This window comes from Gouania willdenowi, chromosome 9, assembly GCF_900634775.1.
Source record: "Gouania willdenowi chromosome 9, fGouWil2.1, whole genome shotgun sequence".
Lineage (NCBI taxonomy): Eukaryota > Metazoa > Chordata > Actinopteri > Blenniiformes > Gobiesocidae > Gouania > Gouania willdenowi.
The window spans coordinates 23,374,487-23,389,067 of NC_041052.1; the positions used below are offsets into that span (position 1 = coordinate 23,374,487).

Genomic DNA, 14,581 nt, shown 5'->3' on the forward strand with positions numbered 1-14,581 from the left:
CTTAGACAAGCTACATCAGCAGAGGATGAGAGAAGGAGAAGGGTAGTGAGAAGTCTATAGGTATTGGCTCACACGGCCTCTGGTTGCTGTTTGAGGAGATAAAGGACCTTGAGAGCACCATGTCTCAGGACAGTCTGGACAGTCTCGTCACCTCTGAAAATGACAGTAAGCCTTTTTCTCGGTTGCCTTTATTTTTATTCACTTTTTACAGTTTTATTGTGTTTTCACATCAAACAATGGAATGGACCCAATTGTTAAAGGAGGACACATTTTTTAAAATGTGGTTATTATTCAGCCTTAGTTATTTTAACTAAGAAATGTTCTATAGTGGTCAATTTTGGAAGGAAATCTCATAGAAAGAAAAATTTGTGAGGATTCCAATGAAATAATGTAGTTTAAATGATTAAGTTTCATGATGCTCCAACTTCTGTAGGCTCTAGCTGGCCCCTGGCCCTAGGCTGTCTTTGCTGGACTTGCACAGTCACCCGGTCACCCTTTATTCCTCCATTGTTTGTGTCCTTTGTGCCCTTTTACTGCACCCGGTCTTAATAACCTGAATGTGATCACTCCGATTACACTAGGGACACACATCAAAGGATCAACTACAAAAATTTGTGTTGGCGCTGTCAGTGGTCTCATTGTATACCTCTTTACCCCTCTTAACAACAGTATAATAGTGTCAGAGCACTTATGCAACACTGAACTGGAAAATAAAGGTCAGCGTACCTTGATTTATTAAACTGGGGTAATGAAGTAAATGACTAAAATTTATGAAAAGAGGATATACTTTTAGAAGAACTAAAATTTTCACATCTACAATTGCAAGATAAAAATCTATATGCTTTGAAGGAAGTTATTATTACTATTTGCCTTCTTAAAATATCTATAATTTATTATGGAACTATATTTTTCTTACAGTTGACATTAGACTGGATGTAGATGGTAAGTGCACTATTTATGACTGTCAAACATTTATGTTAAATGAAATGCATGTTCTTCCCTGACATTACAATGCAATCTGAACACTTAAATAACCTCTACACATAAATTACCTTTCACAATTATAAGGGTTGGGATGATGTGTAAAGCGTAATTATACTTTATATGTGTTTATTAGGTATTAACAAGTAATATGTTAACGGAATTCTTTATTTAGACTCAAAGTCATTTAATTTATAAACAGAGTTTATAATTGGCTATATGCAGAGGTATAAATGGGGACGTGTAATGATGATAAGAAAGAATACTCACCCTGTGAACGTGATGTTTTCAATTCATCTTACTATATGGATGATGCTTCACCGGCTGGTTAATATAAGAAACGTTTTCCACCTTTGTGCCCTCATGTAAATGTATGGTAGCACCATTACAGAACATCATTCTTAAATAAATCATATAATGGGGTACATCTATCATGATGTCTGTTAATTTGTTGATTCATGAAATGTAAAAATGACTAAATCCAGATATCAAAAACTTATACATCATCCTAACTTGAGTGAAATCCTGTTAAATGATATGCTGAAAGATGATTGGACGAGTTAAAAGAGCAGTCTGCTGATTATGCTAAAAAAAAAATAATAATAAAAAAATCTAGGTGACAAAAGTTAAACCTTTTTCTCCCTAGATGAATATGAGCAGGAAAGACAGAGTGGCAGAAGAAGAAAAAGAAGAAGAAGGAGCGGGGATAAAAAAGAAAAGAAGAAGAAGCATCAGAGAAGGAGAAGCTCATCCTCAGCAAGAGACGGTAGAGAGGAAAGGCAGACTAAGAAAAGAGAGAGCAGCAAGAAACAAAGAGAAAAACATTTTAAAGAGAGAACTACAGAAAGGAATGAGGAGGAGGCTCAAACATCAAGTGTCAAAGCAACAAAAACTAATAAGAATATAAACAATGAAAAAACAAGAAAAACAAAGACTGCAGAGAGAGAAACTGAAAAAAGAAATGAAAAGAAGATGGATAAAAGTCCCAAAACCATAGAAAGGAAGGAGTCTGAAGGTAAAAATACAGATAAATCCAAAGAAAGGAAAAAGCACAAGAAGGTTCAAAACAGGTACATTTATATGAATAAATGTTTACTGATTGAATAATTTACAGTGTGACAACTCGATATATTATTAGTTCAGATGAGGAGAAAACCAAAGAAGAGAGTGAGGAGGATAAGGAGGAACAGGAGGAGCTAGATAAAGAGCAGGAAGAGGTTAGATCTGAGTGTCTGTCACCGGAGGAACTGGAAAAGCTGAAGGAGGCAGTTGACGAGAGGAAGAAGCTCATTCAAAGTCTGAGAGTGAAACCATGGCCAATGAAGAAGAAACTTGTTTCCTTACGGTATTTTATCTTGATTTTGACACTTTTGGGGAGTTTTCTTCTGTATTGTCCTAAAACAGGTCAACATTTATTAAAGTCAAATGACCAACTCCGAAGCAAAGCAAACCAAATTAAAATGAAAGTTAAGATTCCAAAGATGATCGTTATTTATTTTTAATCCTGTTTTAATTTTGAAAATTATTATTATTTTTTTTAATCAATACATGGTTAGTTTTGTTATGTTATGATTGGGTCTTTGAGAGAGACTTGATGTCTGTTTTTAGTCTTGAGCTGAGGAGGTTTAGGAACCACCGACTTAACATCAAGTTTTTGTCTTTTTTCAGGGAGTCTCAGGAGTTTGTAGAGAAATACGAAGGAGCATTGGGCAAAGGTAAAGGCCGGAAAATATACGCCTACAAAGTTATCATGACCAAGGCAAGCAGTTACTTATTTTGAAAAGAATTCCTATCATATAAATGGAAACATGTACTAACTAGTAAATCTCTACCAATAGAAATGGATGAAGTTTGAACGAGACTTTGAAAACTTCAAAACCACCTTAATTCCATGGGAGATGAAAATAAAGGAAATTGAAAGTTGGTTTGGTTGATGTGTCATTGTAATACGATTGCTGGTGTGTGTGCGCGTGTGTTTGTGTGTATATGTGGTAATTCTTTGACATGTTGCCTTTTTCTGACCCTCAGGCCACTTTGGCTCCTCCGTTGCCTCCTACTTTATCTTTCTGCGGTGGATGTACGGAATCAATATGATATTGTTTTGCCTGACATTTGGCTTGGTAATGGTACCAGAGGTATGTCCTATCACAAACACATCCAGACATTGAATCTTTTTCTCATCTCATCCCTCAACATTTGCACTAATAGGCATTAATGGGTCGGCCTTATGGAAGCATTCCTAGAAAGACTGTCCCTCGAGCCGAAGAGGCCAGTGCCATGGACTTTGCTGTTCTGTGGGACTTTGGGGTCAGTTCTTTGGGTTCATGTACCGTAAATAAACTTGTACATGATTTTTTACACCACTGCCTGTAGGACTAAACTGTGCTTTTACAGGGTTACGCTCAGTATTCTGTCCTCTTCTATGGCTTCTACAACAACCAGCGTGCAATTGGCTGGCTTAAGTTTCGTATGCCTCTGTCATACTTTCTGGTTGGTGTAGGCACAGTAGCCTACAGCTACATGGTGGTCATACGAACGTATGTTTAGCACACCTGCACATTTTTCTTTGTCCTGGAGAAGAAGGACGTTGTGCCAGGCTTATTGTTGTGTTATAGGATGGCCCGTAATGCAAATGAATCTGGGATTGGAGATGACAACAGCTTCAACTTCAGCTGGAAGATGTTCACTAGTTGGGACTACTTAATTGGAAACACTGAGACTGCTGACAACAAGTTTGCTTCCATCACAACCAGCTTCAAGGTCAGTGGAGATGTCTTAGAATAAGTCAGAGAAGCGTAATGGTTATTTACAGTACCAAAAATAAGAGGTGGGAGGGACCACCTTTCACCGAAGCAGGGGTTAACTAGCCTTATTTCCCTATTTGTTTAATTATTTTTATAAGAGTGAGGGTGGGCAAGGCTTTATCCATGTTCATAAACAAATTTCATTATATTCTGCATCAAATTGTAGTTAGTTTAGGGAACCCAAACCTTACTTCAAAATAAAGATGTCAAAAAGATGGTCTTACTTCTTGCCAAACACATAACCAGTAGTGGAAAGTAAAAAATGTTTTAGTTTGACCCAGTCCTACTGCCATACCTTGGCTTTAACATGTCATGCTCTTCAGTGCTAGAGCAAGTCAGAGAGTGTTGTTTGGACCATAGAAGTAAACCTTTTTATATCTATGGTTTGGATCCTTGATTCAGTAGAATATACATACATACTCCAGCTGAGCATCCGTGGCCATATCTTAGGCCGATGTTGGAGGTTTTAGTTTACTGAGTTGGTTCACTGAAATGTTATTGCCTTTGAGATGTTGAGCCTATTGAACAGCTTTTTGTTAATTTTGTAAATAATCGGTAATTTGGTTGGTTTGATCTGATTTCTAAACACAAACCTAAACGTTATGGTGAAACTCCACACAATGTTATACAGTTGTAACTACTTCTGTTACTGGAACAGATTGTGCATCAGTGTTTTTCCTAATTACAGTCTTTGTAATCTTTAGGATCTTTAAGTACTTTTGTGTATTTTACATGAAAATACACAAGTAGAAGTATTTGAACTATCCCTCAAAAGTTGAGTACTTTGTCCATCTCTGATCACAAAACTAATGTTTCTTCTGTATTTTCGTATCACAGATTGTCCACCCAACATCATATACTGTATCTGAGGTGGCATTTAAAGGGTCCAATGAAGTGTTTATTTTGTGATCAGAAGCTTGGTTTTATAACTTAGTAATTAATGAACAACCAATAACTATACCCAGTTACTGTTTACATGTAACAGACCAATTTCTAACATCCTCTCTTCAGGAGGCAATCCTAGAAGAGCAAGAGAGCCGGAAGGATGACAACATCCATCTGACTCGTTTCCTGCGAGTGCTTGCCAACTTTCTGGTCCTGTGCTGCTTGGCCGGTAGCGGATACCTCATTTACTTTGTGGTGCGTCGCTCTCAGAAGTTTGCCCTTGATGGACTAGAAAACCACACCTGGTGGGAAAGAAATGAGGTAGAAACAAAATAAATGAGATAAAACTATGAAAAGAAACAGAATAATCAATAATTCAGCTCCCTGGAAATATGTACAATATTTATATTTGTGGTTGTATGTCCACAAAAAGCATTACATTGCATTGATGAATCAATCACAGTATTTAGGACAGCAGCAGTCATTACAAATAAAGCTCTTTCTGCATCACTTAAATGTAAATGATCTCTATGATATTATATGTATATCAATGTGTTTCACAGGTAAACATGGTCATGTCTTTACTGGGAATGTTCTGTCCAATGCTGTTTGATGTTATCAGCACCTTGGAGAACTATCACCCTCGAGTCGCTCTACAGTGGCAGCTGGGTCGCATCTTTGCCCTCTTCTTAGGTAACCTCTACACCTTCATCATCGCACTCATGGATGAGATCAACCTGAAAGTAAGATCAACCTTAAAGGGTGATTTGGACCGTAACGCTCCAGCATTCATAACTTGGACTGTGTATATATGTCAGAGAAAGGAGGAGATGATAGTGAAGTACAATATCACTACGTGGGAAAACAGTTTTAATGGCACGGTATCAGAAAACAGCACAGCTACACCCATCAGCCTCCACCCTGCTGATGTCCCCCGAGGGCCTTGCTGGGAGACCATGGTGGGGCAGGTCAGTGGCTTATCCATGTTAAATAACTGCAATAAATGCAATAAATGTAATAATGTGATCTAACTGTTGCTACAGAATACAAGCCAAAGCCACCAACATTGATGTACATGTAAATAGATAATTTAAAAAACAATCACAATTGTAAAATAGAAACTGATCTGAATAATGCAATGGTTAGTTTTAAAATAAAATATATAAAGTTCTGATGAATGTGTGAACATGATATAATTATAATGTTATAATTATCTAAAATATAAAAATATTTTGATTTAGTTTTTGTTTCGGGCGCACGGTGAAGTAGTGGTTAACACGTCAGCCTCACAGCAAGAAGATCCTGGGTTCAAGCCATTGGACACTTTGGTCCTTTCTGTGTGGAGTTTGCATGTTCTCCCCATGCCGGGTACTCCGGCTGCCTTCCACCATCCAAAAAACATGACTGTTAGGTCGATTGGATTTTCTAAATTGGCCGTAGGAGTGATTGTGAGTGTGTGTGGTTGTGCGTGTCGCTCTGCAATGTGTGCAAGGGTGTACCCCCAGCTAACGCCCATCCAGAGCTGGTGATAGGCACCAGCAGACCCCCTCGATCCTGAAAAAAGGAGCAAGTGGTTCAGAAAATGGATGGATAGTTTCCATTCACATGTTTTTTTGTTCTCGTCTAGTTATTGGTGACTGTATGAATGGGCTGTAGGTGCAAAATGGCAGCCACGCTTCTATCAGTCTGCCCCAGGGCAGCTGTGGCTACATTGTAGCTTACCACTACCGGTATGACTGTGTGAGTGACTGGTGTGAATGAATATAGTTTCTGTATGCGCTATATAAATCCAAGCCATTATTATTACTTAAAGAAATATAGTCGACAAAAACTATGACACTGCTTAACTCAATGTTACTTTGAAATCATCATTTTTAGTAACAATGACAATAATATTAATACCAGTTTGTGAAAGTACAGGTATAGAGGATGAATAAATTAACTTTAAAAAACTCTTTCAGGAGTTCGTCCGGCTTATCATATCTGACACAATGACAACCTACATCACACTGCTGATTGGGGATTTCCTGAGAGCCGTGCTTGTTCGATTTCTTAACCATTGCTGGTGTTGGGACCTCGAGGCTGGATTTGTGAGTTATGTTATCACAAAAATTAAGATTTGACCATGGTTAATGCATTAGATTTCATTGTTCCCTAATTGAAAAACTGTTTTTGTCATTTTTAAAAGCCATCCTACTCCGAGTTTGATGTCAGTGGAAATGTTCTGGGTTTGATCTTTAATCAAGGCATGATATGGTGAGTATTCTTTACTGACAATATCTCAATTAGCTGCTTCAGACATCCACTTGTTTTATTATCAGTGGCGTTTAATGTGTTCCATTTCAGGTCATTTAATTTTTTATTTGTCCTGCATTCGTTTTTGCCTGATATTTCCCCCTTAGGATGGGAGCCTTCTACGCTCCCTGCCTACCTGCCCTTAACCTCCTCCGTCTCCACATCTCCATGTACCTGCAGTGTTGGGCTGTGATGTGCTGTAATGTACCACAGGAGAGGGTCTTTAAAGCCTCTGGCTCCAATAATTTTTACATGGCCATGTTGCTGGTAATCCTGTTTTTGTCCACTCTACCTGCCATTTACACCATTGTCACCATCCCTCCATCCTTTGACTGTGGACCCTTCAGGTAATGGTGGCAACTCAACATTTTGGTCCTTAAATAAACCCATACATGCGTTTTTCAGCATTAATCTGTACTTCTTCTCAGTGGGAAGAACCGCATGTTTGATGTGATCCATGAGACGTTGGAGTCTGACTTCCCAGTCTGGTTTAGTAAAGTGTTCAGCTATGCCTCCAACCCTGGGCTGGTGTTACCCTTCATTTTACTCATGGTGTGAGTAAAGAGGAGGATGAGTTTAATCTGTGTTGCCATTTGAAAACATTGTTTGGTTATTAATGCTATAGTCAGTTTGTTGTTGTGGTTTTTTCCTCCCCACTCATTTAGACTGGCTATTTATTATTTGCAATCCACATCTAAAAACTACAAAGAAGCTAATGTGAAACTGAAGAAAAAGCTGCAAATGGTAAACAAATATTTTTTGTTTTTCCTCTTTTCCTCCAATGGTGTATGTTAGCAACATTCATAGTAAGCTGGTGAGTTTAATTGATAGTAAATAAAATTACCCTAAAGAACACATCTCACCTGTTTAGTGACTTAGTGGTTAAGAACATGTCTCACGGTTATTCATAATCAGCCTTAATATTGTTGTGTAGCATTAATTATTAACTGAAAACTAAAGTGCTGTTGTTTGTTTGTAAAACTGATGAAACCAAAAGATCAGCGCTTTGTAACCAATCATTTTTGCTGAAGTACAATAAGTGAAAACTTAACCTTCCATCCATAAGGGGAATGTTTTATAATCGTTCTTATCATAGCTAAAATATAATGTAAGAAAGTGTCACTTACACTACCAATGCCAAATACCAGTTAGCTCCAGAACACCCTATAGTATTTTAAAATGCTTTTCACTACCATCGGAATACAATCTCTGTTCATTTTTTAAAATGTTGGCACCTACACCAAATTAGTTGACTTTACTTAAAAAAAATAAATAAAAAAAATTGCAAACTTATTGCCTTAATTCATGTTGACTTAGACCAATTAGATTTGATTTACTAAAGCTAAATATAGCATCCATAATGTTATAAATTCCCCTTATTCATACATACACACATACATTCCTGTAAAAAATAGTCAATTATAAATATACATTGCATGAGAATAGATTTGTTTAATCAGCTTCTTCTTTTTTTTGGTGTGCAGATCATATGCAGAATTGCGGAGGAGCATTGCCCCCTCTAGTGGTCAAAAGTTGTCATTAGAGTAAAAAAATAAAATAGTTAATATAATCTACATAATATGCTAATATTTTAAGTACCATAAAACACAGTGACTGTACAAAATATACATGAATTACTTTGTTATTTACTAGGTTACTAAGTTACTTTTTGGCGTTGCGGTCAGCGTCTTCCGCTCAATGCTACAGCCTAAATCTCTCTGTAACTCTCGTTCTGATACTCATTAAAAAATGGATATAAGAAGGTTTTTGATATTGAAACGTCCTGCTCTAAAGGATTTAGAACGTAAGAAAAAAATAAAAGCATGAAAGATAACAATCCTAAAACTATAAAAACAACAAAAGATGACAATAAAAAATATGAAAGATAACAATCCTAAAATGAATAAATAATTAGTTATTAAACGACGTGTTGACACACATTTTTTTGTAGTCAACATGATCAGTTATGTTACGAATCATTTTTGCACTATTTTATAATGTTACACACATTGTAGTTGACACGAATCTCGAGATGGTCTGTATATTTATGAGATTTTTTCTTTTCTTTCTATGCTGTGAATATTTACTGTTGGGGTCATTGTCACTGCTGAAACTTTGGCTGTGGTGTCATAATGCTTCCAGGAGAGGACAGCAGAGTTAGATTCACACTCATAGCAGTGAGAAAACACACACACAGGAAAAACCAAGTATAATAAGCATTGTCAAATCTTTGTAGTCGTTGCTGAATTCAACTTATAAAAGGATTTAAACCTATTGTTTTTCTCTTTACTGCGACTGTGGATAAACTGTTGAAACATGTCTCATTTATGAAGCAAAATGAGGAAAACAAGAAGAAAAACAAAAGAGCAGCGCTGAAGGCCCAGATGGACCTGGAAGAGGCCAGAAAAGCATCATCACAACAGAAACACGTTTCACCACGGAGGCACCAGGGTGAGACACATCAGGTTTATTACATGAAACATGTAAAAAAAAAGGAAGAACGTCCCATGGTTAGCTCTTCTCTTGAAATACAAAGGCTTTAAACTGAGAGCATTTTATGCTAGTTTATCAAACAACTGACAAAAACATATTTACTTACACAAAGCAAACAATAATGTTCTTCTGAAGCAGCATTGTTTCCTATAGATTGACGAACAATCTTGGTAAAATTGAGGAATAGTTTAACTTGTAGCTTCTGTGATGTTAGTTTTTTCAGCAATTTCTTACCATCATGTTTCTTTAGCCATTCAGTGTTTGTGTGCTCTTGTCACACAAAGTTAAATCTGCATTTTTGTGCCTTGTGGATGTACCTACTTTAAATGTATTTCTTGACCTTTTCCTCTGGCAGATGTTAATGAAATCCACTGCAGCAGACAAAGGCACTATTATTCTAAAAATGGGCGTAACCCTGCTCCTCCTGTTGGAGACAGATCACTGCGTCGGTCTGCACCCAGGACCTACCAGCATGTTAACCCCGGTCCTCCTGGTTACCTCCCTGGCCTCCCCCGTCAAAGTGAGACCAGGATGCACAGAGTACCAAGCCTTCAGAGACACTGAGTGTATGACAGTACCGCACACCCAAACCCAAGCACTTTAAGTAGTTTATGTAAAGATGCTGAACAGATGACATATTGTGAAGAAAAAGGTGTTTATCTTGTAAAAAATAAATCTGTTTATTACTGATGATCATAAGGAAACAAGATGATACACGTGTATTTTTATAGCCACCATTTACAGTATTTTCATTGTCCTGATAACAATCTACCATTCTTACCTTAAACATTAATGTCTCATTTCTTGACTTCTAGTCTATTGTGATTCATTTCCAATACCCAGTTATGGCATAAAAGGTGGGATAGGAGTAGATCTTGTCATGTGTAAAACAAACAAACAAACAAACAAACAAACAAACAAACAAACAAAAAGTTAGCCATGCAAGATGCTACAGCGTGCACAAGCTCAATCCATGCACACAATTTTCCATCCATCACACATACATTCATGTGTTGAGTTTAAAGACTCCAACTACCTGACATTCAGGTATTAAAACCCAAGCACATTCTAAGACGTAAACCCTGCACCAAAAAACTTTCAAAGTGTTTGTGGACTCAGTGATCCAATACCTACCAGCTACAGAGCTAAGACTAAAAGTGATCCAGCAGAGACAACACGTGGACCCCGTCTGTGCCAAACTCATCCAATACTGTAAGTCAGGGTGGACCGAGAAAAAAATCCTCTACCTCCAGACTTCAGACTGTACTGGCCTGAGAAAGAAAACATCACTCTGTCAAGTGAGCTGCTGCTCAGAGGACAAAGACTGGTTATTCCTCAGCATGAGACAGCAAACTCTAGAGGTACTCCACAGTGGTCATCAAGGCATCTTCAAATGCAGAGCAAGAGCCCGACAATCCGTCTGGTGGCCAGGACTGTTGGTGGAGATCAGCCAGCTTGTGGACAACTATAATACATGTTCACAACACAGGGCTGAGCACAAAGAAGCTCTGATTACAACACCAGTAGCACAGTGCCCCTGGCAGAGCGTATGGACTGACTTATTCTTCTGGGATGAAGAGACTTATATTCTTCTTGTGGATTACTTTTCAAGGTACATTGAGGTGGCTACAAATTTAAAGTGACGTATGCTGCTGCGGTAATAGCAGCAAGACACATTCAGTCGCCACGGGATACCGGAGACAACCGAGTTGGGCAATGGACCGCAGTACAGCAGTGAACACTTCAAGGATTTTGCAGCAGAGTTTGGGTTCACTCTCGTCACGAGTAGCCCACGGTACCCACAGGCAAATGGGGAAGCTGAAAGGGCTGTGGCCACTGTGAAAGGACTGTGGAAAGGTGTAGGGGGGGAAAACAACAGCTGATGTACTGTGCTACACCTCTCGAGTGTGGCTATTCTCCCATACAACTCCTGATGGGCTGACAGCTGCAAACTACTCTGCCACAGTACCCTGTCACCTTATGCCCTTATGGCCAAACATGAAAAGCTTCACTGACAACACTACATGACCACCGTATGGCTGCCTTGAGAGAACAGAGAAGTGATACAACAGGCGAATACACCTAGGTCATATCAGATGTCATTCACACGGACGAGGGATATATCAGGCAAAATCGCACCTGTAGAGACTTCAGTTACTACGGCAGAACAAAGTAATACTGGTACACACCTAACAGTAGTAACACACAAACAGACATAGCAGGTCCACTTTATGTGGCAGCTTCTACAGTATAGATGGTTCTTTGGAGGTTTTTGGTGTGTCTTAACTGCTCCAGGAGCCCCACCCATAATTTTTGAAAATTCCCCCCAATGGCAGGTCAGCCAAAACCTTAGGATGTTGTTACTCTTTAAGCTACTTTCATGGCCAAATAGGGCAGTTGCATCCACAGAAGCTACATTTTCCAAGGCATTTTTAAATTAAACACAACGTTAGGCCGTATACCTCAACTAAGGTATATGGACTAACTCTATCCTTAGAGTTATTTGGTCTCCAACTCTCCTCCTAGGCACGTTTATCCTACTGAGTCACGACCTTGATTAATAAGGAAGTTTGATCCAGCTGAATGACGTGGTCGCAATCCTGACCTGAGCTCAAAGGTATACGCCTCTCTCCTCCAAGAACACATCTTCTAACCACACCTTGAATAATTTACACAACTCTGCCTCGAGGTGCGCCATGTGGACTTTGCTGTGCACTCAAAATAGGGACCTAGAACTTTAGAACTTTTTAACTTCAGGACTTTATAAATTTAGACCTTCAGAACAATAGAACTTTATTTTGGTACTTTTGAACCTAACTTTAGAACTTTAGAACTTTACCTTTAGAGCTTTAACTTTAGAACATTAACTGTAAAACTTTGACTTTAGAACTTTAACTTTAGAAATTTAAAACTTGAACATTCCCATTGAACAATGAACATCTGCAACTCAACCCAATAACGAGAGGGAAAATCATGCCAAAATTAAAGAAAGATAAAATCCAAGTAGCTTTTTTTTTTACAGGAGTCACACCTCAGTGACTTAGAGCACACAACAATGAATACATCAGCATTTAAACATGTGTACTTAGAGGTATGGAGGTAGATTTGTGTCTTTAATGGATGAGAAGAGCCAGTTGGAGAAAGACAGGAACATCTTATTGAAAACACAGGAGAAAAACAGGAAGATGATCCACCTCCTTTACACTGAGCTGATGAACAAGGAAGAAGATTGTCCCACAAGGAAACCTTTCTTTCGGCAACTCATCAAAAATGTGAAGAAGCGATGGCAGAAGATGAAAAAGAGCTATTCATTGGCTAGAAGCAGCCAGTGGTAAAACATGGATCACAGGGAGCAGCACTACAGCTAGGGGGCAAAACATTGGAAAGTTGATCTAAACGTTAAATCTAAATCTAAATCTAAATATTAAATCTAAATTTAAATTTTAAATGTTGACAATATATTTTTACGAGAAAAAAGAAAAGAAAAAAAGAGGTTAAAAGTGACAATAATGGGTCAACATATCTGACATTAGTGGAAAAATGGTGGAAAGAGTTTATAAGTGCAGACAATTTGCAGAAAAGGCAATAAATTTGATGGAGAAGTCACATAAATGGGAGTAATTGAACAAAAATGCATTAAAATTAGCAAAAATATGTCAAGAAATAGTGATCAAAATATAGGTTAAAATATGGAAAGCTTGGTGCAGTTGCAGAAAAAGGGTAAAAATTACCCAAAATGGGCTCAAATTATTAAAAAAAATATTCTTAGTTTCTTGAAGGCATCTTGCGACCCCAAATAGGGTCCTGACCTGAAGGTTGAGAACCTTTGCTTTAACACAACAAAAGCAGTGGATGTTGCGACCCATAAGAACAAAGGAAGGTGAGCGTTTAAAGGGTTAGTGAGAATCGTTGGCTAAATGGGAACTCTAGGGCCCCTATTTTGGCAACCTAAAGCTCAGCTTTGTGCTGCATTTTGATCGCAGCGCCTGATTTCTCAGACTAGTGCTGCGATTGTAGGCGTCTCTCAAAAACAGGTGTGGTGTAGACATTTAGCAGCTCTGTCCAGTTGGTGGACAGAACGACACACCATCGAAAACGAACTTTGTGTGTGTTTTACATCACAGGCGTTGTCCAGTGCAGATTGTAGACACAATGCTAGTGTTAACCTGCATAAACAGGTTTTAAAACATCTACGTTTTATCACATAGAGGGCCTGTATTAGTGCACAATGCAGTTTGTGTGTGGCTCAGCTGTGAGGACAGGCAGACTTATTTTACTGAACCATGCCCATGAATAATCAGGGTATCCGATCCAGCTGAATTAAGTGGTGGCAATCCAATATTATAAGCCATATCCATAGGGAGAACACACAGTCTGACCACACCCTGAATAATAATAATAAGAAGAAAATCCACCCCTGAATTTGCAGTGTGAACCAAAATAGCATCCATGATGGATGCTGAATGATTAGTTATTGGAGGTCATTCTCACAAGTACATTGCTGTCTTTCAGTTGCACAGCAGCTGTGTGTCTCAGGTTTCCTTGTGCATTTTTAAAAAGGTCAGAATTCACTTCCATAACCTGGAAGTAGAAAATAGATACACTTCAGCATTCCACACAAAGTGCCTCCCTGGCACCATGTCTGGATATCAATGTATCAGATGATGATATCAGGGAATCAGATTGTTACCATTAAATATGTCAGGGATACAGATTCTGACAATTTGAGTTTACTGTAAAACTTACAAAATCAAACTTTCCATATTGTTAGCTTTGTAAGTCTTAAACACCAAATACAGTATATACATGCTTTTCTTTATTCGTTTTCTTTGACAGCTTATCCTATTTATGGTGGCAGGATGCTGTAATCTATCCCATTAGAACAGCAATCGTCAACAGTGGGGTGGAGATAAAACTGTCGATTTCTAAGATCCTATCAGCGTCGAAAAGTTTCCAGCTGGTTTTTAAGTTAATAGATAATTACATTAAGGCTAAAACGCGCTGCTGACCAGTTGCCCTTCAATGTAACCGCATTTATAAAAATGTTTAAGACTATTGCTTCCTCTTTACCTAGGTTAAATGTTAATGTATGTGCAATTCTTGTTCACATGTGTCTTTATTAA

At 38.2% G+C, this 14,581-nt stretch overlaps 1 protein-coding gene across 3 annotated transcripts; it reads left to right on the plus strand.

Annotated features, from left to right (window-relative positions):
• tmc1 (transmembrane channel-like 1) lies at positions 1 to 10,187 on the plus strand. Of its 3 annotated transcripts, XM_028457647.1 has the most exons (20): positions 1 to 165; positions 919 to 942; positions 1,628 to 2,051; positions 2,120 to 2,326; positions 2,650 to 2,740; positions 2,820 to 2,901; positions 3,010 to 3,116; positions 3,190 to 3,288; positions 3,376 to 3,518; positions 3,597 to 3,741; positions 4,797 to 4,991; positions 5,234 to 5,413; positions 5,489 to 5,638; positions 6,632 to 6,760; positions 6,859 to 6,926; positions 7,073 to 7,312; positions 7,394 to 7,519; positions 7,631 to 7,709; positions 9,299 to 9,416; positions 9,814 to 10,187. In XM_028457647.1, exons 1-20 carry the CDS (start codon positions 120 to 122, stop codon positions 10,020 to 10,022), a joined length of 2,862 nt encoding a protein of 953 aa, XP_028313448.1. In that variant the 5' UTR covers positions 1 to 119; the 3' UTR covers positions 10,023 to 10,187. The 3 variants fall into 3 exon arrangements, with proteins under 3 accessions (XP_028313448.1, XP_028313446.1, XP_028313447.1); XM_028457645.1 differs by having other exon boundaries at positions 5,234 to 5,638; XM_028457646.1 differs by having other exon boundaries at positions 4,797 to 4,925; positions 5,234 to 5,638.
• Positions 10,188 to 14,581: the final 4,394 nt, after the last annotated feature.